Below are 21,424 nucleotides of genomic sequence, written 5' to 3'. Positions count from 1 at the left end.
TCCGCAATGTTTCGTCACTTCTTCCCGAAGAAAGACATAATGTTACCTTGCCCAGCCTTTGCAGCCGGTTTCTTGGCCTTTGTTGATGTGTTTGAGGCGTGTGCCTTTGGCTTTGCCTTCTCGACTGGCTCGTCTTCCGAAAACGATTCCCACACTGGTTCTTCTTTTGTGACTGTTCATATAAGTGAGCATCGTTCCTTCACTATGGATTTGGAGAGCTTACCCAGATACCCCTCGTCATCCTTAACCGTCTTCTTCTTCATGACTCTCCTTCGTCCTCTTCTACGACCACCACTAACCACGATTGGCACCTCTCCCTTCTCGACGCTCTTCGCTCTCTCCTCTTCCTCCTCATCTTCAACTTCCACATCCTCTCTTTCCTTCCGCTTAGGCTGCGGGTTCACAGCCTCATCCTCGTCATCATCATCCATCATCTTCTTCAATGCCGCCTCCCTCTCTTTCCGCGACCTACGATCACTATCCACTATTTCTTTGCTTGGGGGAGGCGCGACAAATGTGTCTTCCTCCTCCTCATCATCATCTGACACAACATCTTTCATAGGAGAATCTTCTGCTGCGCTCAGTGCTGGTGATTCTATAGCTGAACTATCTGTACCCTCGCGCTTGAGTTTCGGTTTAGCTTTCGCGAAGGACTTGAATATGCTCGAACTATCCCGCTTGAGTGTTGGTGGGTTCGGTGTAGATTCCTTGCTCGAGTTATTGCTCGATCTGGCTGCTTTGGGTTTGGTTTTGCCTTTTCCGAAGAAATCATTGGCGGTCGATGGTTGCGAGGGTTTGCTTTCTTGCTTTACGGCAGGCTTGCTATCTTTGACATCGGCTGGTCTAACATTCACCGCGGCTGTAGCTGGAGCTGGAGCAGGTGTTGTTGCGACGTGGAGCGGCCGACGAGCTGGTCTTCTCTTGACGTTCTTGTTCGTGATAGTGCCGTATTTGGGGGCCTGCTCAACTGCATCTTCGGAGGCGCAAAGCACCTGTATTTCGCGTGTGATATCTGAAAGTACTTGTAGGTCCTTTAGATCGTCAGAATTGTCAACAAGTGAACACTCGATGTCGTACCTTCAACGGATGGGGCCCAACGCTATAGATATGTATCGAAGATATATATTCGTATTGAGACCGTACTTCTACAACGGCATTAGCAAAAATCTGTGACTCGAGAGGAGTGTCCCAACCGTCCAAGTTCTCTTCCTTGGCCAGAGTCAGGCTCAACACGCCACTCTCGCCGGTATTCTCTGCTGCAGGCATTGAACTGGCCATAAATGGACTGCTCTGCATGTAATCATCTTCGCCATCTTTCTTTGCTGCGCCGTTCGTTGCAATGGTCTCCTTTCGTTTTGTGCCGCTGATGAGATAGGTCGCGTGGAGAGTGTCCGGTTTTTTTGCATTCTGCTGCCGATGGAATTCATAGAGCATTCTAGATCGCTTCAGCAAGTCAATATGCCGGATAGATACTGACAACTTACTCCTTTGCGTCATTGACGTGGATTTTGAGGGAGCGACTAAGGAGCCGGTAGGTGACCTAGAGATTGTGTTAGATCCATCCGCGAACCAATTTCTGCACATTACATACCACTTTATCCTCGGTCAAGATGCTTGTAGCCAGAAATGTCTTGTAGTCTGCCATGGTGTTGTGTGGTTGTCCTCGAAAAATTAAGGAGCCTGGATGTTTTCTCTAGCAGAGGCAGACGCGGTCTCACGCGAAGGCGCGTTAAGTGGAAGGTCGTTCTCACCTCCACCCCGAGCGATCTCGGAAATGCGACAAATCGAACTGGGAAGAATCATCTGGCAAGCATCACCTGCAGATCTTCACCATGAACAAAGTCTCCAAGGACGACGCGTTCGAAATCACGGATTCAACAGACTGGCTCGAGACGCCACTACGTGCTCTTGCTGGTGTTGATTCAGCCTTGCGCTGCCAGGTCTGTAAGGACTTCTACACCACGCCTATGATCACGTCTTGCTCGCACACTTTCTGCTCTCTATGCATACGAAGATGTCTCAATAACGATGGGAAGTGTCCTGCATGTCGGACGCAGGATCAGGAGTTAAAGTTGAGGTTTAATGGTGCTATGCAGGATTTGGTGGAGGCGTTCATAAAAGCAAGACCAGAAGTTTTGGAGCATGCTAGGAGGCCTCTGGAAGTACCGGGAAGCCCTTCATCGAAGAGAGACAGGAAAGAGGCGGAGCTGGATGACGAGGATGCGCCGAGGAAGAGAACAAGGTCCGCTGGAACCCGGACATCGAGCAGGAGATTACAGCCTACGCCTCAACAAGTTATTGAAGACTCTGATGACGACGACGAGGATTTCGTTCCTGGTAAGAACCTATATACAATATACTACGATCACTAAATAACCTTTATCAGAGTATGGCTATGTCAGATGCCCAGTGTGCTCGAAACAAGTCAAGGAAGCCATTATCAACTCACATTTGGACCGAGACTGCGCGGACGAGCCACGAATAACCAAACCTAAAGCCATGGGCCGGATATCCAATAAAGAGTCTGCCCAAAATACCTTGACCATATATGATGCTCCCAAGCGGCCAGAAAGATTGGCGCAGATCAACTTCTCCATGATGAAGGAGGCGGCTTTGCGTAAGAAGCTTGGTGAAATGGGGATTTCTGCTGCAGGGAATAAGCCTCTGATGGAGAGACGATACACGGAGTGGATTACTCTTTGGAACGCAAACTGTGACGCAAGGAAGCCTAGGACGAAGGCCGAGTTGAAGAGAGAACTGGAAATTTGGGAGAGGACGCAAGGTGGAAGGGCTCAGACATCGACGTATGGACAGAGCTCTGGACAAGTCAAAGACAAGGACTTTGATGGGAAGGCATATTCAAGTACGCATGATGATTCTTTTCGCAAGCTAATAGCGAATGCTCGGAAGAAAGCAGCTGTCAAGCCTCCGACGTCTGAAGCATCCAATTCTCCAAGAATCTCAAAAGAGGACGATGAGACAAGAGCGAACAGAGAAGGACTTCACGATCAAATGCCACCCGTGAATCAGAGCGGCTTGCAGCGGAGGTCTTCCGAGGAGAGTGGCCGATTTGTCAAATCTCCACCAAAACCTCCGTCACAGTTTGTAAACAATCTGATGATAGTGGATAAAGAATCGAGCAGTCCGCCTGATTTACCGGCAGTTGGGACAGTACAACCATAACTTGCTATTGACAATGCTATCTATCAAAACTCCCAAGCCCCAACTCCTTGCAAAATGTGCAATGCGTGATGTACTATGCCCACAAGTGATTACCATAATCTACGCGAGGGCTTTCTCGGCATCTAATGAAAGCCGCTTCAACTCCCCCTCGATCTCTCTTTCAGAGCTTGTTTCCTCTGCCTTCTTGGGACCTTCGGCTTGCTTCCTTGCTGCCGCCTCTTTCGTTTCACGTTCAGAAATCTCCAAAGCATCTAACCTCTTCTTCGTCTCCGCAGCTTCCCGTTTCTCTTTCTGTTCCTTCTCCATTTCCTCCTTCCTTACTCTCTTCTCCCGCTCATCTCTCTCCATAGCCTCCAGCTCGCCATCAACCTCCTCGTCATCAGCAGCATTGACGTGACCAACCTCCGTAATGACATTGCCAACCTCATCCACTTGTGACATCTGTTCTCGTAGCTGATCTACGACATCATCCACCCTCTCGACGCCACCGACCTCTTTGTTCAGGCCTGCCAGAACACTGGTACTGGCTTCCATAACTCTCACCAGCTCGACTTGGTCGGCTGCCTGTTCGATTGTCGAGAATACTTCTTCTAGTTGTGCAAGTGTAGCGTGCCGTTTCGTGAGTGTTGTCTCTGCCAATTTCTTGGAGCGAAGAGCTGCTAGAGCTGACACTCTATTATTGTGAGTTACAGCATCCTTCGCCGTAGCTGCCAACTCATCCACTTTCTTCGCAAGAACCTTCGTCTGAACTTCCAAATCTTTGATCAGAGTCTTCAGCGATGCAATGGTCGCATCTTCCGCAGTGATAGGGCCAGGCATCTTCTCGTTGGAGGCTTTCAGCTTTACCGTCTGCCCGTCATATGATAGAACAGCCTTATCCCTCTCTAAAAACTTCAGCAGGAGTTCCATATCTGCTTCCGACAACATATTTTCCTTTCCTGTTACATCTCCATAGGTCTCTCTGAACGCGTCTCGCGAAAATATCCTCTCCACTCTGCCCCTGACACCGTCTGTCCTTTTCACAACCTCCTTCCCCACCCATTCAAGGTTCTCCAAAACAACCACCTGTCCCTTGACCAACTTCTCTTCGCCACCTCCGAAGCCCAACTGTCTCAAGCCCCAACCCAGCACATCTCCAATACTGGGCACCGGTAGCGCCCAGCCTTTCTGATAAATGCTCTCTCGCGCCAGCGCGAACTCCTGCACGTCAATCCACTGCCTTGTCTTCAAACCCTCTCGAACCACTGTTCCAAGCGCAGAAGGGACGCCCCATTCCCGCGTTTCCAGCGCGTAGACCAGGTCGGTAGATATTGTTATAGAAAGTAGATCTGGGGAGGAAGAAGTAGAGGGCATGTGCCCCGCAAGCGTGGCGTGTGAGAGGGCTTGAAGCCATGCTGTTATATTTGCCTGATAGCCATCGGGGTTTATGCTACGGCTTTTGCCAAAATCTGAATAAAGGTCTTCCAGGCGCGTCCTGTTATTTGCATTAGCTAGATGTTGTGTGGCTTCCCGCCAGGTTCGAGAACGAGGATTGAGGGGCAGGCGAACTGCATACTTGCGAAATTGAGATTCGTTTTTAAAGAGGTAGGCGAGGAGCTCACTCATTATGGGAAATGATCATTTGCTTTCCTGCGCTCTGGCTTGTCGGCGAAGATTTATCGCGTGTCGTGGGGAGGTGCCTACCTAGGTAAGTTCTTTTGTTGATTTCCATGTTGCCTCGCTCCACCGTCATTGGTTTCTTATCGCGATAAACATGGCACGTGATATGTGTTTCATTACCTAGGTACCTACCTAGGTAGATATGCCACTTGCTACCCATGTAAACGTCATGGTGAATATGGGGCCAAATCAAAATCAAAGTATTCGTTTCTCCTTTGTATCTCCGTAGAGAAGTATGCTCTATAAATCCAAGCATATGTGTACACGCCTAGTCCATTCTAACACCCGACGCCAACCCAATGCTCCACCAAACCTATCACCGCTCAAGATGCGCACAGATAAGCACTCGAGTCTCTCACGTTCACTCAAATTGGTCAGGTTTCGGTGCCTCACCCTCACCTTCTTCTAATAGATCTCCATGGAGAGGAGCCGATTCGAGACTCGCCATTGGTGGTGCTGCACCCATCAGACTCCTTCGATGTGGACGTGAAGTGAAGGCCTGACTTTCTTCTATTGACGTGTCGATCAGGTCCTCCACACCGGGCCCTTCAATGCCAGATTCAGGGTACAGTGCCAACTGGATTTCTCTCTGTAGAGACTGTATAAAATCACTCGCCGCAGCAAAGTTCGAGATATTGTCTTTGTTTGCCATAGATGAGTATTTTGCAATGGCATCGTCCAGACGTTGTTTTGATTGCTGAGGTTTACCGAGAGTCAACCATGCATCCGCTGCTCGAATGCTCCACCAGGCAGATTTTCTCAGCCTGGCTCCCCACATCCCGGACCCGGAGCCATGCTTTGAAGCATAGCATGCCGCGACACGTTCTCTGACCAAAGCATCGCCGACAACACCAACCACTCTCAAATCTAGCAATCGTTGGCCCCAATTGGCTGCATCCTCTGTTGCCGAGCCACCTCGCAATCTGAGCAGCTCCATAACCAATGCTACGGATCGCAGTGCACCATAAGGCGCTCCGCACCTGGTGATGTAGGAGTATTGAGAAGCTTCCAACCACTTGTCTATGGTTTCCGACCTGATCTTCGAGCTCATTGATTGTGCATTCATCAGCGTGCTGATTGCTGTCATCTCATTCGCAGCAGCGTGATATTTCCATGCGTTATCATTATTAAAATCAGATCGCAGCAGGTCATAAGTTGACTGTGCGAGCTTCCAATCTCGAAGCATGAAAGCATAGTCAGCCAGTTTCCGCATGATAGCTTCAGGTGTGTCAGGTCGGTAGAAGCCCTGTAATGAGTCGTAGTTGCCGCTACCACCGCTCGAGGTTGATCCACTCGAGGATGCCCGAGAGCTTCCTCCAAAAACAGACCATTTTTTGGTAATATTGGTAATGCGACCGCTAAGACCTCGCCGTCGAGAAGCGACCTGGTCATTCCAGGTAGCCACACATCTTTCCATTGAAGGGACAATAGATTGAGTAACCATTTCTCGAATGAACGTTCTGATGGCAGTGGTATCAGACTCAAAGATGAATGGGTGCGGGTCTTCCACCTCCTCTTCCAATTCTCGAGCTCGGATGACAGCCATCTCTTCTGAAGCTGATAGCCACTCACAGCGAGGAAGTTTGACGCTGTCATCGTCCGATGACACACACTGTGTACTCCTCAGCCTCAGAAGATGGCAATGAAGACCAAAATGACGCTTCATTTGCTCAAATAGAGTGATGGATTTCGTAATGTCGTCTCGCTCCTCGTCATGTACGAGAACATAATACCTCAAGTACTCGTTGTTTACCCATAAAGGCAGTCGTTTCTCCCCGTAGCTCGACTCATCATACAGCTTACGAAGCGTCTCGATGGGGCTTGTGTTTCTCGAACTGATTGCAATAACACATGCCACTGGGTGAGCAAAGGTCTCGTGAGGCGCCAAAGGGATCCCAGATAACAGTCTTCGGAGGTATAAAGTATAGAATGGCGAAGGCACGTCGGAGCCCCTCAGGTGGGAGTCTTTATATGTCAAGTAATCGTCCCCATCCATATTCGGATATTCCTCCGCATGCGTCAAGTGTCGATCAACCAGAGTCTCAATGGGAACAATATCCCCTCCAGTTCTGGCTCGCTGGGCTACAATAGACGACGGTATTGACTTGTTCCCATTCGATATTGGAACCTTCCCATCTCCACTTCTACGAGACCCTGACACTCCTTCAGAAACCTCATGCCCATCTCCTAACTGAACAAATCGTACAGCAAAATCTTCCCATGATTTTCCCGCACCTATGCTGTCCCGCACCGTAACCTTCCCCTGTACTCGTTCTCCAAACGGCCGCAGTAATTCCCACAACCCACCTTCAAAGCCTTTGTCCTTCACCAATTCTTGTGTATCCGAGGAAGTATGAACCGCTATATGGGGCACAAAAGCCTGGAGGATAAGATTACGAGGATCTTCCGGTCTGTCTGCCCCTGCTAGCTCAGGGCCCTCCCCCGGTGTCCCGCCAAAGACAGAGCCTGACATTCGTGAAGGGGTTCCAAGGCCGCTCGGAGACACAGACCGAGAGCCTGAAGGCGTCGACGTGGAGGCGAATAGAGAGGAGACAGAGCCATTTGAAGCTCGGTATGGTAGGGTAGATGCGGAAGACGTCAAAGTATCGGTGGAAGCCCTGATCTTTGGCAATCTTAGGGAGGCGGTTCCTGGAGGTGGTTCCGGAGGCTCGAAGGGCGAGGCATGATTGAGAGGTGTCATGAAGATCAGCGCAGAACTTCGTAAGGGGGTAGAGAGGTTTCCTTTTGTCGCTCAGAGGCCGAGAGCCTGCGCAGCAACATGCGCGTAGATTGAAACCGAGCAACGGAGAGGAAGCAGACTGTAAGCAGTGGAGCGAGTCCAGACTTGTCGCACTTTGTTCGTCAAGATTGTACCTGGTAGAACTTGGTGCGCTTCACAATTGCTGTAGTCGACATGAGATTTGGGTTGGAACGGGCTCTACACAGTGTTCCTCGCGGTGTTCCTTTGGCCGTCCATCGTTTAGAGCTGGTGGCGCAAGATGCTAGATGGAGACATATTTCGAGACAACCATCATCTGAAGGTGCTTTATCTTCACGTGACTGTATATTTCTTGAGACCTCGCTACAATTTTTCCCTCTCCCAGCAACATCGAGCGATTGACATATACGGAACTGCTGCAAACAGATTCCGTGATGAATAAGAGTTTACGACACCAATTCTTAGTTTACCGGACCCGGGTCAAGCTGATGAGTCTTCGGCGAGCAACTTATGTCATTTCCTTTTGCCCCGGATTTTGTCGAGTCACACTTTCAACCATCTCAACCCGAGCAATTTCTTCATACTCTCACATGAAACGAAAACAAACTGAGATCAAGGAGTATCCGCAGTTGAAGAGACTTCGAGGCAAGATGGCTACTACGCAGATCAAACTTACTGCACAAGAGAGTCGATTAAGGGAACTCCTACTCGACGTAGCTCGATATATTGACGAGTCCAAGGAGATCAAAGAGAAGATCGAGCTTCGATTCGCGGGAGGATGGGTTCGGGATAAGCTTCTTGAAATTCCCAGTCATGATATTGACACCGCCATCAATGCTATGACCGGCTATGCCTTCAGTACCAAGATGCAGGAATACCTCAAGAACGAGGAGAACTTGAAAAAACATGCTTTAGAGGCCAAAGATCTTGGAAATCTACACAAGATTCTGGCAAACCCTGAAAAGTCAAAGCATCTTGAGACGGCCACCACGAAGATTTTTGGATTTGATGTTGATTTCGTCAATCTCCGGAAGGAGACATATTCTGACGACAGCCGAAACCCTCAAATGGAATTTGGTACTGCAGAGGAAGATGCGTTGAGACGGGATGCTACGATCAATGCACTTTTCTACAATTTACGCACTGACTTGGTTGAAGACTTCACATCAGGTATTGAGGACCTTGCCGCTCGTCGGATCCGGACCCCTCTCGAACCAAAAACTACCTTCACGGACGATCCTCTGCGTGTACTGAGGTTGATTCGCTTTGCAAGTCGATTGGGTTTCAGTATCGATCCTGCTTCCGAAGCTTCCATGAGCGACCCAGCTGTTATGGAAGCTCTGAAATTGAAGATCAGTAGGGAACGGGTTGGCGTTGAATTGGAGAAAATGCTGAAAGGTTAGTTGTGTTGATTATCTTTTCGACCGCATGGTACTAACATATTTGCAGGCAATGATCCCATGGGCTCTCTGCAGTTAATTGATCGACTAGGTCTCTATTCTACCATCTTTACAGACCCAACATCGCAAGGACATTCAGCACCCACAACAGCCAACTGGGCCATCGCTTACAACTGCCTGCACGAGTTGAAATCTAACGAGACACCAGGTTCGATTTATCAATCACTTGTCCGCTCAGATGATGCGAAGTATATCAGCTGGGTCCTAGCAGCCATCACACCTTGGTCTCAGATGCCACTTCCTCAACCCGCAAAATCTGGTGGCAAATTGCCTCCACCACTTGGCAGCATGGTCATACGAGAAGGAATCAAAGCCGAGAACAAGATCTACAATGTCGTTACCGGATCATTCAGACACCACGAAGAAATCGCGGCTTTGAAAGACGCTATCATTCAGAAGGTAGAGTACACCACCCATCGAGATAAGTTGGGCATGACCATCCGTAGATGGGATGCCCAGGGCGGCCATTGGCGGCTCCAGGCTTTGTTCGCTCTGATGGTTGGGGCATTGAAGAAAGACTCGAAATGTGAGCCCAACCGCCCCGCCTCACTGAATTCCTTTTTGACATTTGTGTAGCCTTCGAAGATTTGTTCAGCGATTGGCAAATATTTGTTGATCACTTGGAAGCTATGGATATAATGGACGCACCAGCTGAGCGAAGTATTATCGATGGAAAAATGTTGTCCAAGGAGCTCGGCGGTGTGAAGCCTGGAGTTTGGATGCGTCCCGCTCTGGAGGTGGTCATGGAGTGGCAGCTTCGGAACCCTGGTATCACAGACTATAAGGACGCTATTGAGGAAGTGCGTAAGCGGAGTGAGGAGCTGAAGATACCGAAGTCATGAGTACCTGTGATGGTTGAATAGGCTACTTCATTAAAGGTCCTGCCACAGTACAACTGTTTGCAAAATTCCTCCTAGTGCTTTTATGGAAACCAAATTAGCAATGCGTAGCAGCAATTTGCATATCAAGCAGCCTGCGTACAAGTACCAAGGTGAAACTTCGTGCCTCGCCTTGGGTCTCCCGAGTCCACCATTCGCCATATTGCTTCGGCCAGCATTGATTCCTTGATTTGGTACTGACTCAGGGTACGCAATCGTTTTCACATCACCTTACTCGGTTTCTCGTCTACTCACCTTTTCATATTTATTGTTGAAGATGCAGCTACTGCCATCACCAAGCCCAACAATCTAAAGATTCATCTCGGCATCAACCTGACCACTTACACAATTCCCCAGCCATGCGCTTCCTCACCTTCATTCTGCGATGGCAGGTTTGGGTGACAACATCGCAACCTTCTCATTAATCATTCTCGCTTACCTGGGAATCATCCAACGTAGGACCCCCCAATTCGAATAGGGCATCCCAAAAGGTATTGAGCCGTTCGACATTGAACGTACTTGCCGCTACATGAATGCGGAGTAGAGAGAAATAGTTACAATCAGGGAAATTGCTTTCGCAATTGGCACTCGACGGAAGAGAAAGAACGTACTGTGGGAGGGTTATCGAATCCCATAGATGGAGATGTATGAAAGTGTTCTGGAGACTTGAAGCTGAAGCCATGAAATTGATTATAGTAACCCTTACTCTACGAAACTAATGGCTTCCATTTCGCAGGCTACAACCAAATAGATAATATCAGTGGTGAAATAATTCATAGTTAGTTTTGATTCATGAAAGCGCAACATGATGCAAACCAAAATCTCTAAAAAAAAAATGGTGCGGGAAAGGGTCGCTCGCAATCCCATCGTTGGTTTTGGGCATTGAAGTGATTGCTGTCTAGTAAGCGAGAGATTCCGTCAGAACAAAACAAAGAAATGCCGAAAATAGGAAGTGTCCCTTACAGCCAGTTTCCAGTAGAATATGAACGCCCAAAAACATTTCAGTTCTACAGTTGCGTATTTATGAATAGGAAAAAACATAGATGGAAGACCAATTATTTTGCTGCCAGAGTGACAATGGATAGAAAGCTGCAGCAATTAACCGGCCAAGCTGCCAGACTCGGCTGACTTGGTTTGGCAGCCAAGAGGACCCAGAACAATACATCTCAGCTATAAGTGCTGCCGCAAAGCTTAGATGTACAGATTATCTTCTTTTGCTACACACGTCAGGTTGTGACAAGGATTATTGACTGCTTGGTGGGACCAGTTTACATTTTGCGTGCCCACGCATTCAACGCTGCAGCAAGAAAGAGTTTGCTGCAAGACTTATTAAATCCCAGAGTTAATTTGAGAGAAGCTCAAAATTAAATTTGTACAGTCATCTCCAATACCGGCATCTAATATGAGGTGATACGGATCTCAACGCCTCTAGTATCTCCCAGAAGGGGACAGCATCTCAACCATATATTGGCCATGTGTGAAGTCATCAGTTGACCAGGAATTTGTTGTTCCAATAGCACTAAGTTGTCACCCCGTGTTTAGCTAAGTAGCAGAGTGGCCGATCAGCCAATCAGTCAGCCATCAGCTGAGCAACTTACTGAGCTGACTAGCTTACGTATAAATCACAGCTTAATAGCTTTAACTGAAGAGCTTAAAAGCTGCTTAAAAGCTGATTCTAAAAATAGACGTATACTAAATATCCCTCCTAAGATTAACTGTATTAAATACTACTATAAGCTCTACTATCCCCCTTCTTTACTAGTTTTTTAAGCACTCTTAATACTATAGTAATTAACCTAATAACCTCGAACTATATAGTATAGTTTATATAGAATAAGACAAGAAAACACGCTTATACTTAGAGCTTATAGTAAGTATATATAAAAAATTAAAGGCTATCTTAGTAAGCTATAGCCACTGGACCTGCTTTAAACACTAATACTCTAAAAGAGGCTAATCTATTAAAGGCTCTTTAAGATATAAGGCTAATTAGTCTTTCCGGCTTAAAGGTTATAGAGTTCTTACTATAAAGGTTATACTAGTAAGAGGAGGTACTAGCCTCTCTAATTAACTGGTTTTATATAGCTTTAGAAGCTCTAGCTCTGGAGTTCTTTCCTTTACTTATATAACAGCTTCTCCTTTATATTCTATCTCCTAAAGCTTCTGTAAAGACGCCTTCCCTTTCCTTATATATTATATATTATCTCTAGTCTATTATTAGTTAAAATACTACTATTTCTAGTGAGGGTGAAGAACTAAAGCTACTATCTATATAAGAGAGATATCGGTTTTACTATAGAACTCCTTTATCTTATTCTAAGTAAGTGTAATCGACTCTTATATACCTCGGTAGCTATTAAATTAACCTGCCTTCACGCTAGCCTCTAGAACCTTAAAGTAAGAGAGTAAAGCTTTAAAAAGAGGTAATAACTCTTAGAGAGCTTTGTAAGATAATAACATAAGGTCGAATCGATTAGAGTTACTTTTAAGGTCTTTAGTAAGACAGAAAAGAGGTTCTAAGTACTCTGCTATTAGCTAAAGAGTCTCCTATTCATTATTATTAAGATAATCTTCTTAAAATACCTCTTAATCGAGAGTATCTTTAAAAACCCTTAATTTAATAGTGTAAGTATTAAGAGCTTTACGGAGAGCTAGAGCGCGTATAATCATTAAATATAAGGAATTCTAGCGTATACTACTATTCAAAATAACTTTCTATCTCTTTCCGGCGGCCTTACCTTAATTAAACTTATCTTATAAGCTATTAAAGGCTATACTACGCTTTCCAGAGGCTATAATATATACTACTAAGTTATGAAGCTTTCTAAGCTCTCCGCGAGACCTCTAAAGTTATCTCCTTCCTTTAGGATTAGCCCTCTTGAATTTAGCTTTAAAAGATAACGTATCTTAACTAAATAGGTATTATTCAGCGATAAGACTAAGTATATAGCCTATATAATGAAGCTGGCGTTATTTCGGGTTAAAATTAAGTGATTTTGAAAGCTCTAAGAGTGTAGTATCGTTATTCAACGCGTTATTAAGGATAAACTAACTAAGGTTATATTTATTGATTCCGAATTATTAAAGGAGAGGAAGAATAATAAAGGCTTAGTCTATACTTAATTAGTAAAGGGGAGAGGCTAGAAAAGAACTAGCTTACTAATACTAGTTTTTCTATAGCCTGGAAGCTCTAGTAGGCTAGCTAGTACTATAATTGCTTCTCCTTTTTTATTTATATAATACAGAATAACTACAACTACGCTAATCTTATCTTAAAGTGATCCCTAGCTATTAAAAGATATAAAGACTTTCGATTAAGCTTCTATAACATCTTATATAATCTATAGCTTAAAGTACTTAAATCTCTAAGTTACTTAGATCTCTGAAGTTAAATAAGAAGTAGGTAATATATTAAAAGCTTAAATATTTGTAATTTTAATAATTTAACGAAGGTATTTAGAGGAGGCTTTACGGTATTTAATATTATCTATTACTACCCACTTAATAAAGGCGTTCCTGAATTCTAGCTCTCGGAAAGGTATAATATACTTATAACTATCTCCTATAGGACTAGAGGCTTATATAAGTTGAATTATAGTTAAAGGAAGCTTTCTGATATCTCTATCTTAGTCTAATTAATACTCTAGAGCTATATAATATACTACGTTCTTAAGGGAGTTACTATTAAAGACTATAGTCTTATTTTTAGTAAATTAAGGATCGTAGTAACTTAACTCTATTAGTATTCGGGGTACAGATAAAAGAAATAGCTTATATAGTTTACACGCTTAAAAAGAGTGTTTCTTACTTTTCCTAGGTTATACTAGAGTGTAGCTAACTTTCCAGAGCTACAATCGATTTAAAATACTTATTACAAGTGTAAGAATAAAGCCTCGGGGTAAAAGTGACACGTTTACTAGCCTATCGTTAAACAATAGTTCTCTAAAGGAATATAAAGAGTAGTCTACTTTCAAATTATCTCTTAATAGCTTAAAAGGGTTATAGTTATTATTATATACTACCTCAGGTCGTTAGTAGCAGTCTTTAATTATAAATAGAAGCTAAGTTATATTTACTAAAGGTTCTTTACCTGTACTTATTATATAAGTAAAGGGATCGATTAAAGTACTTGTAATACTCGCAGATAGAGATTTAAAAGCCTCTAAGGCTATATTCTTAATATTAAAAGGTATAATCGATCAAGATATATTTACAGCGTTAATTCAGATGGAATTAGAGAGTTACTATATAATATAGATAGCCTTAAGACGAGCTTTAATTATTCTGCTATACTAGACCGCCTAATCTAGCTAATCGGAAATAGTTTTCCTGCTCTAAGACTTCTATTTTTAGTAAGTATAGTATTAAATCGCTATACTAAGTGCTTAGAACCTCACTCTAAAATCGTTAAAAATATAAGGACTAGCTTATAAGCTAGCTTATAAGCTAGCTATATTCTAGCTGACTAGCTTACAAATATATTCGAGCTGACTAGCTGACGTTTTTTTCCCAGCTGACTGATTGGCTTAAAAGCCGGCTGACTGATCGGCCACTCTGCTAAGTAGCGTATCGTCTAATAAATACTACATTGATTACAATCCCATGACCATGTCTCGAAACCGAACTTCTCTGGCCAGCCTTGCAGCAGTAGGAACCTCAGTGACTTTCTCTGACAGTGACTTACCTAAATGAAAGTTGAGTTGACCTTGACGCATGAAACGAGAGATGCGTCAGTTGATAATGGCACTGTATACTTCAATACTGGGAGATGCGTACTCAAGGAGTTTAATCGAGTTATTAGCGGATATCGTAGTAGATGTAGAGAACATATTTTGTTCAGTCTAATATAGATACTGGGTGCTGAATCTTACTTATGTCGATATTGCGACCACCAATAAGCCACAACCTATTTTGATTGGAGCTGTGAGAGTGGTACAGAGGAATGCATATCAGTAGTTCGAAACCATTTAAATCTTGGTCATGGCCAATGAGATGATTGGAGTAACCTTCAGCAAGGATGTAAATGCCAAGTGAATGCATCTAATTGCAGTGTATATTTTGTAAACACATTCAATGACACTGTCCTCACCGAATCACGAAACAAAGCTACCTTTCATTTGGAAATTCATACGAGCCGGACCAGACGGAGGTTAGTTTTGATTTGATTTCGTATAAAGTTATCAGCGACTCCTTGAACTCAATGAGTAACCTCCCGACCATTCTACAGTACATATGCGAATTGTCTAAACTCTAGGTGAAGAATCAAAACCGAACGCACGTGACCATCGAAAACTCGCTTCCATTCTGACCAATCTCGCGTGCTCTAGAAATTCAGACCTCAACGCCTTTACACAAACAGCAGCACACCATCATGTTCGCGACAGCATACCGAGCTGCGAAAACCAATCTGAAGCAGCTATATAGGACGGATGAGCTTCTAGAGCTGCCATCACAATGTAAGTCTTCTCGACTTTTGCTATACATAATCTGACATGGGTCCAGTGTTGCCTGAACGCTACTCGCTTGCTCAGCTTCGTCATGAATTACTGGGAGATGGACAAAAAGTAGCTGCGGATGTGAGCATGAAATATCTACATTACCCATTCCTCAATTGATGCTCACGGCAATGTTCATAGGAGAACGATCTGCCATGTCTCATGATTCTCCACAGCTGCCTGAAGGAGCATCAGAGGCTGCAGCGCACAGGCGATGATGAAGATTATGCCACCGAACTCTTATTATGGGTCGCGAAAGTCATATTTCCTAGCAGTGACGTCGCAACCCATGATGTTATACCAGAAGGTACATTCTATCAACTTTTCCACTGTACTCAGCACAAAGCTGAATGCTGTGAAGACAGTACAGACGCGTCACGGCAGAAGGCAATTCACACCGCATGCCGAAAGGGCATACTAGGTCTTCAGAGTATCTTGAAGCTTCTCACACTCCCAAATATACAACAACAACATATTACGACCCTCAGCGAATTCCTCATATCCATCCTAGCCTTCACATCTCCTCGTGACTGCTGGAGTACACCCACTTCTCTCGCCACGGCACAGCATCTTCTCGGCCTTCCACCTATACAGAGTAGTCTCCAGGCACCAGAATTTATCTCCATCGGTATACTACAGGAATTCATCCGACCACTCTTTTCAGCATCGAAACCACGAACTGTTACATCAGCAGGCAGGAAAGCAATGCCCAGCTCTGCACCGGTGAAGCGACGTGACTTCAATGAGGAGAGGATGAAAACCCCGTGGCTATATGAAACAGTATATGCCGTTACGGTGTTGGAGTGGGCTGTCAGAGAAATTTCTGTACGTGTGTTATTCTTACCATTCTTCATAATCACAGTTCAACATTGCAGATGTGAACCATTTTAACGCGCCCGTCAGACAACAACCCTTCAAAGCTCCTGGCCCCTCATCCTCCCTCCCCTCCTAACCCTCTTGGATACCCCTGGTACCCCCATCCTGACCCGTGGCCTCTCACTGATCGCAATACTCCTCCCAAAACTTCCTCCTATAATGCTAGCACAAACCGGTCTCGCATCCGTATTCTCCGATGCAATAATGCCAATCACCCTCTACCTACCTTCCATAACACCACTGCCAGAATCACAGGAGATTCTACCGTTAGCGTATGCAGCTCTTTTTGCATTATACGACGTACAATACACTTCTTCTTCAGCCTCATTAAGAAACCCCCCTTCATCAACGACCTCAACGTCCCTCTCGAGATCGTCAATGCCGCCCAAGGACAAAACCACACTAAATGGCGAATCGAAGATAGCCTTCCTAACCATGGTCCTCCGTCAATGCATCCTTCCCGCTTACTTGCACGCCTCTGAACACCCACCTATTGTCTCAATCCTGCTTACGCAACTAATTACCTTGATCCCAAAACTCGGTATCCACGCTACTCAACACCTCAAAGACATACTGCCTATCGTCTCCTCTGTGCTGACTGATCCGTTCGCTGCGGCGAGGTTGAGTGATGTGACCGTGGCGTTGCAGACGTTCCAGGCGATGGTGTTGCATTGTTGGGTTCGTTTTAGAGAGGAGCTTTGGAGAAGGGAGGGGGTGAGGATGTTGGTTCTTTGCTGGGGGGCGATGGGTGAGCTGAAAGGAGATGGAAATGGAAAAGCCGGTGCGCATATTGATAGTGAGGTACTGGAGAGGGTGAAGGGGGAGATGCGAGTTATGGGGAGGGTATTTGCGAAGGCTGTTGAGGGGAGTGTGGATCTGAGGGAGGAGTTGAAGCCATTGGTGAATGTTGACGATAGCATTGAAGATTTGTTTGGATTTTGACATTTGGAGATGTGGATATGAATGTGGATGATGAGGATTTACGTCCAGTTTTCTGTTCCTTGCGTAGTATCTGGACATTGAGCCAAAGGAAAGCCTGTCATGCGGCGTAGTAAACGACTATGGGGAAAGGGGGAAGGGATACTGGATTAGCTGAGCCAGTCCGGATCCCCAGCGAAAGCTTATTTACAGAGTAGAGTGTCTGTAGAAAGACAATAACCACCACTGGAGGGCCCAATGGATCCAGACAAGGAACGGATGAAAAGTGAAGACACCAGGTACTTGTAGCAAGATATTTCCCAATCCATGCCATGGCATTTCATCCCATGTACCAATTATGCATCCAAATGCCAACCTAACGCCGCCAAAATGCCAAGCTCGAGAGCAAATCAAACTCGGCTTAACCGGTATACTTGTCATACATCAGTCAACAGGCTGCTGTTTAAACAGACTCTTCCCCAACAACCACTTCCTGTAAGCCTTATACCTCTTCTTCCCCAAATCCTCCTCAAAAACCATCAGCGGATTCTCGCCCACGGCCAGAAAATCCCTTGCCTCCGCCAAATCGTCGCTACTCCCGCTAGGCTCCTCGCCCCCAGTAGTCACAATGCCAATGTCGCCCCAACTACCGTTCACATATTCGAGATACTCTGCGTCAATCTCAGTGGGAATCTCGTTGCTGACGACCAGAGGCAGGGTTTGAGGATGCGAAATGTAGCGCACGTAGTCGTCTGTTTCTTGCGTGCTAACGGAAGGGTTGAGCGATTCGTGAACGACTTGTGTGAATGTCCATTGAGCGGCTTTGCTTTTGTCAAGCGGGGTAAGCTTTTGTTTCTGCGGGGAGAGGGTGGGTTGCTGCGGTTCCTTCATGATACTAGGATGGTGGTCATTTTTCTCATGGATAGGCTGTAGCCAGCGCTGAATAGAAATGCGTTTTGTATTTGCTGTGGTACCGGATTTTATGGAGGCATTGTCGTCGTCTGCTGCGATGTTTTCTGTTTCGTCTGCAGGATCAACGATGGTGACTTCTTTCTTGATTTTCTTCTTGTCCGGGACGTCTTGATCGAGTTCAGTTCGGACTTTGAAGGGAGAAAGGTCGTAGCGGCCTTCCTGGGTCGAGCGGAAGGGGATGTAGCGGATTGTGGAATTGAGTTTTCCCATATAGCAAAAAACTTTGAGCAGTGATGATACAGAAAGAGGTTTGTAATACTCAAGCCAGTATTCGTCGAAGTAGCCGAGTGGTTTTGCGGCCACGAAGCCTGTAGGATCACGATGTGGTGGTAGTACCCTCTTCTCCAAGAACTCAGGGGTGTACCAATTGATGTAGCTCCGTCGTCTCTTTCCAGACCAAGCACGAGGATCTGTATGATGAAGGTAATAGTCTGTCGCCAGATCCCAGAGCATGGGTTGTCCTTGAGCGAAAATGTAATTCCCAAGAAAGAGATTGTATGCCTCTTGTCGCTGGCCATCGAGGAACGAGTTGTTGTAGTATCGCTTGAAGCTTTCCACCATATCTCGAGAATGGCTTGTCCATTGATTGATCTTACGGTACGTTTCCATGGTGTTCACGAGTTGCGAACCCCCATATTGAACGGCTATCGTATCGCCGTGATCGTGATACATGTGCGTAAAGAGATTAACAGTGTCAGTATCGTAGTCAATCGATGTATCTGCAATGATCCCAAGTGCATGAAGCTGATGGCCAAGAGCTCTTTTGCCGATGACAAACTGTGCTGCATTGGTCCGATCCAGACAATCAATGCAGTTTGTTCTCGCAACTCCATTTTGCACTCTAGGCATAGTGATCTTACCATCTCCGTTCTGGAAAAAACCAGTTGTCGTGACCACTTCTTCGGCAATATTCTCAAGTGTGCCAATGACATCTTGATCACGACTTTTGGATGCGCGGCTCATATCCCAGGCTTTGTGTATGATTTTCTTGTCAGCCGGGAGGAACTGATTGAGATAGTTGATTGCATTTGTGAATTCATGCAAAAGTTTCGATTCTCGAGGTGTTCGCTCTCGGGCCTTCACGAGATTGAGGACGTAGACAGGAGCACCATATCTCTCAAAAAGATTATCAAAATGCAAAGCAGCAGCACTGTAAAATGGATCGACCAAGTTAAGCTCAATTGGGGGCTTGGGAGTCACGCCAGTATTATCTTGGGTCCAGTAGAGTGGTATGCTTCCTCGATGCTGAACGTACGAAGTGAAATTTGGGCTGGCGAAGAGCTTTGGCCCAGGAGCATGGAGGGATGTTGTTAGCATTTCCGAGACAATCTGCTCAGTCTCGACATCATTGGCAACATAACCCTACTTGATAAGCTGGCTATCAGTCAGGCAGGGCGTCTTTCTTACCAAATCATTCGCACCACGCTTCAAGAAACGTGCACCAGCGAAATACCGTGAGCGTCTCGCAATGATGGTAATATAGGCCGTACGTCCATATATTGAAATAGCTGTAACTGTTAGATGGGACAGAATATAGATTGCTAAACGTACCAGATTGGTCGATGTAACCATGAATAACTGGCATACACCAATCGTAGGTATTCTTCAGGGCCGAAACTGCAGGCTGCAGAAGGTAGCTATTCCAGACGAACATTGAATTATAATCTTGGTCATGAGGATAAGGCATGCCCTTGGCTATTGCCTCTCTCTCTGCCATAATATTGTGTTGCAGAGTTCGAGTGATATCGTAAGAGTAGCTGTAGTAAAATGACCTGGTCAAATCTAGATTATTGAGAATACCGATGAAGCGGGACTCTTCAGTGTTCCTCAGATCCGGCTTGAATCGTGAGCTAGGGCCCGTCGTTAATGGAATGAGTTCTGTAGCATCAACAGCGTAGGTGAAATGACCACCGATCACAGCCACTTGACTACGCTTAGTGATCACCAGCATATAGTACACCCCAGTGAACCGTATGAAGCCAATGATACCCCAAGTGGTCGACCGTAGTTTCATACCTCCGGTGCTTCTGTTGCCATCATCAATAGCATTCAGCAACTGACTCATCTCCTTCTTGGTGTAGACAATTTCGTCCTCCGATATGTTCAGATTCCCAGAATCAGCCGCCCGGTCTATCTTCAGGATCCGAAAACGTCTGTCCATGACATCCGCTCCAACAAAGTAGTATCTTGTGGCAGTTTCGTACAGGGAAAACTTGTGCATCTTGCAGACCCCCAGATCTCCAACCTTCTCGTATTCCGCTCCTTTATTTCTCTTCATGTCGGAGTTCGGACTTGTGCTTCGCTGGAACGGTGTCGCCGTACACTCTTCGTCGTCGTCGTCGTCACCATCTCCTGAAGAAGGCCTCTTCGATTGCTCAGCACTCTGCGGTGGATTGTTGTGCAAGGGAGGAAACTTTGGCAGCGACTGATCACTGATGTCTGAGCTTCTGAAGTCCATAGTGAGCGGGGAGGTCATGGCAGACGTCGACCTCGAAGCAGTTTCTGTGGATATGCTTGTGGTATCGAAGTGAACGTGGTTGCTCGCGGTATCACTCGGTCCCGGCGACCTCCCCCTCCTTGACGGCCCGCCATCTTGATCTGCCATGGTGGCACAATATCCCAGGTTATCGGGCTTTCATATTCGACGCTGTGGTTGTGCTTCGTTCCGGCGATATATCGGTGGCACCATAAACCTATCCGTCCATTCCAATCCTACTTTGTGTTCCAGGTATTGCTGGTATGCGAAGAGGTCAGGGTCAGTGCCAGTTCACTGTCAGTGCAGTGGTGTAGAGGGACAATGGCTGACAATGCATCGCATCTCTTTTCTTTTCTTTTCTTTTCATTTCATTCTCCTCTTCGTTGAGCCTCAACTAAACGTCCATCTCCTTCCCTCGGAAGTGACGTTGCGGAGACTTTGCTCGTGCTCGCGCTCTCCTCTTGCCAAGGCGCTACTGTAGCACACGCTGCCCCGGGTAAGCCCTCCGTCTTCACGTGTCAGATCATGCCCATGCCCCCCCTCCCAGAGTAAGGACGAGATGGATGTCTCTGCCTCCCGTCTTTGCCTGCATGTGAAAACGGACGGGAAGACAGGAGGAAATCATTTTCACCTGCCCACCACTCACCACTCACCACTCACCACTCACTACCCACCACCGAGGATCTTCCTTTCTTCCTCCCTTCTCCCACGCCGCCCGCCTACACCTGCACCCTCTTTTTCTTCCTCGCTTCATTCCCCTCCCCCCATCCTCGTTCCACTGTATTATA

The 21,424-nt window shown here is 46.0% G+C and overlaps 7 protein-coding genes across 7 annotated transcripts; 3 read left to right on the top strand and 4 right to left on the bottom strand.

The window, feature by feature from the left end:
* Nucleotides 1-14: 14 nt before the first annotated feature.
* On the bottom strand, nucleotides 15-1,645 carry ONS95_011023 (uncharacterized protein; the record flags this gene model as incomplete). The annotated part of the gene is made up of 6 exons (XM_058504617.1): nucleotides 15-172; nucleotides 224-1,031; nucleotides 1,078-1,145; nucleotides 1,194-1,435; nucleotides 1,485-1,540; nucleotides 1,592-1,645. The coding sequence occupies 6 exons, from the start codon at nucleotides 1,643-1,645 to the stop codon at nucleotides 15-17; spliced, it is 1,386 nt and encodes a 461-aa protein (XP_058359173.1).
* A 187-nt stretch (nucleotides 1,646-1,832) lies between these two features.
* RAD18 (E3 ubiquitin-protein ligase rad18) lies at nucleotides 1,833-3,183 on the top strand (the record flags this gene model as incomplete). The annotated part of the gene is made up of 2 exons (XM_058504616.1): nucleotides 1,833-2,337; nucleotides 2,387-3,183. 2 exons carry the CDS (start codon nucleotides 1,833-1,835, stop codon nucleotides 3,181-3,183), a joined length of 1,302 nt encoding a protein of 433 aa, XP_058359172.1.
* A 99-nt stretch (nucleotides 3,184-3,282) lies between these two features.
* ONS95_011021 (uncharacterized protein) lies at nucleotides 3,283-4,788 on the bottom strand (the record flags this gene model as incomplete). Its single annotated transcript, XM_058504615.1, has 2 exons — nucleotides 3,283-4,657; nucleotides 4,739-4,788. 2 exons carry the CDS (start codon nucleotides 4,786-4,788, stop codon nucleotides 3,283-3,285), a joined length of 1,425 nt encoding a protein of 474 aa, XP_058359171.1.
* A 415-nt stretch (nucleotides 4,789-5,203) lies between these two features.
* On the bottom strand, nucleotides 5,204-7,543 carry ONS95_011020 (uncharacterized protein; the record flags this gene model as incomplete). Its single annotated transcript, XM_058504614.1, has 1 exon — nucleotides 5,204-7,543. The coding sequence occupies one exon, from the start codon at nucleotides 7,541-7,543 to the stop codon at nucleotides 5,204-5,206; it is 2,340 nt and encodes a 779-aa protein (XP_058359170.1).
* Nucleotides 7,544-7,943: 400 nt separating this feature from the next.
* On the top strand, nucleotides 7,944-10,662 carry CCA1 (CCA tRNA nucleotidyltransferase, mitochondrial). Its single transcript, XM_058504613.1, has 3 exons — nucleotides 7,944-8,959; nucleotides 9,011-9,547; nucleotides 9,598-10,662. The coding sequence occupies exons 1-3, from the start codon at nucleotides 7,996-7,998 to the stop codon at nucleotides 9,861-9,863; spliced, it is 1,767 nt and encodes a 588-aa protein (XP_058359169.1). The 5' UTR covers nucleotides 7,944-7,995; the 3' UTR covers nucleotides 9,864-10,662.
* Nucleotides 10,663-15,270: 4,608 nt separating this feature from the next.
* ONS95_011018 (uncharacterized protein) lies at nucleotides 15,271-17,212 on the top strand (the record flags this gene model as incomplete). Its single annotated transcript, XM_058504612.1, has 5 exons — nucleotides 15,271-15,355; nucleotides 15,402-15,475; nucleotides 15,536-15,701; nucleotides 15,756-16,219; nucleotides 16,298-17,212. The coding sequence occupies 5 exons, from the start codon at nucleotides 15,271-15,273 to the stop codon at nucleotides 17,210-17,212; spliced, it is 1,704 nt and encodes a 567-aa protein (XP_058359168.1).
* Nucleotides 17,213-17,632: 420 nt separating this feature from the next.
* On the bottom strand, nucleotides 17,633-20,765 carry FIG4 (phosphatidylinositol-3,5-bisphosphate 5-phosphatase; the record flags this gene model as incomplete). The annotated part of the gene is made up of 3 exons (XM_058504611.1): nucleotides 17,633-19,522; nucleotides 19,568-19,668; nucleotides 19,712-20,765. The coding sequence occupies 3 exons, from the start codon at nucleotides 20,763-20,765 to the stop codon at nucleotides 17,633-17,635; spliced, it is 3,045 nt and encodes a 1,014-aa protein (XP_058359167.1).
* Nucleotides 20,766-21,424: the final 659 nt, after the last annotated feature.

This window comes from Cadophora gregata (assembly GCF_030347475.1).
Source record: "Cadophora gregata isolate MNR1 chromosome Unknown scaffold_5, whole genome shotgun sequence".
In the NCBI taxonomy this organism is placed as follows: Eukaryota; Fungi; Ascomycota; class Leotiomycetes; order Helotiales; family Ploettnerulaceae; genus Cadophora; species Cadophora gregata.
The sequence above is the reverse complement of the archived record's forward strand: the minus strand, read 5'-3'. Positions and strand labels throughout refer to the sequence as shown.

Bases quoted from the DNA above. Each gene is read 5' to 3' on its own strand.
- CCA1 (XM_058504613.1), top strand. From the start codon at position 7,996: ATGAATAAGAGTTTACGACACCAATTCTTAGTTTACCGGACCCGGGTC. The intron at 8,960-9,010 runs GTTAGTTGTGTT...ACATATTTGCAG, and splicing joins ATTGGAGAAAATGCTGAAAG to GCAATGATCCCATGGGCTCT. The intron at 9,548-9,597 runs GTGAGCCCAACC...ACATTTGTGTAG, and splicing joins ATTGAAGAAAGACTCGAAAT to CCTTCGAAGATTTGTTCAGC.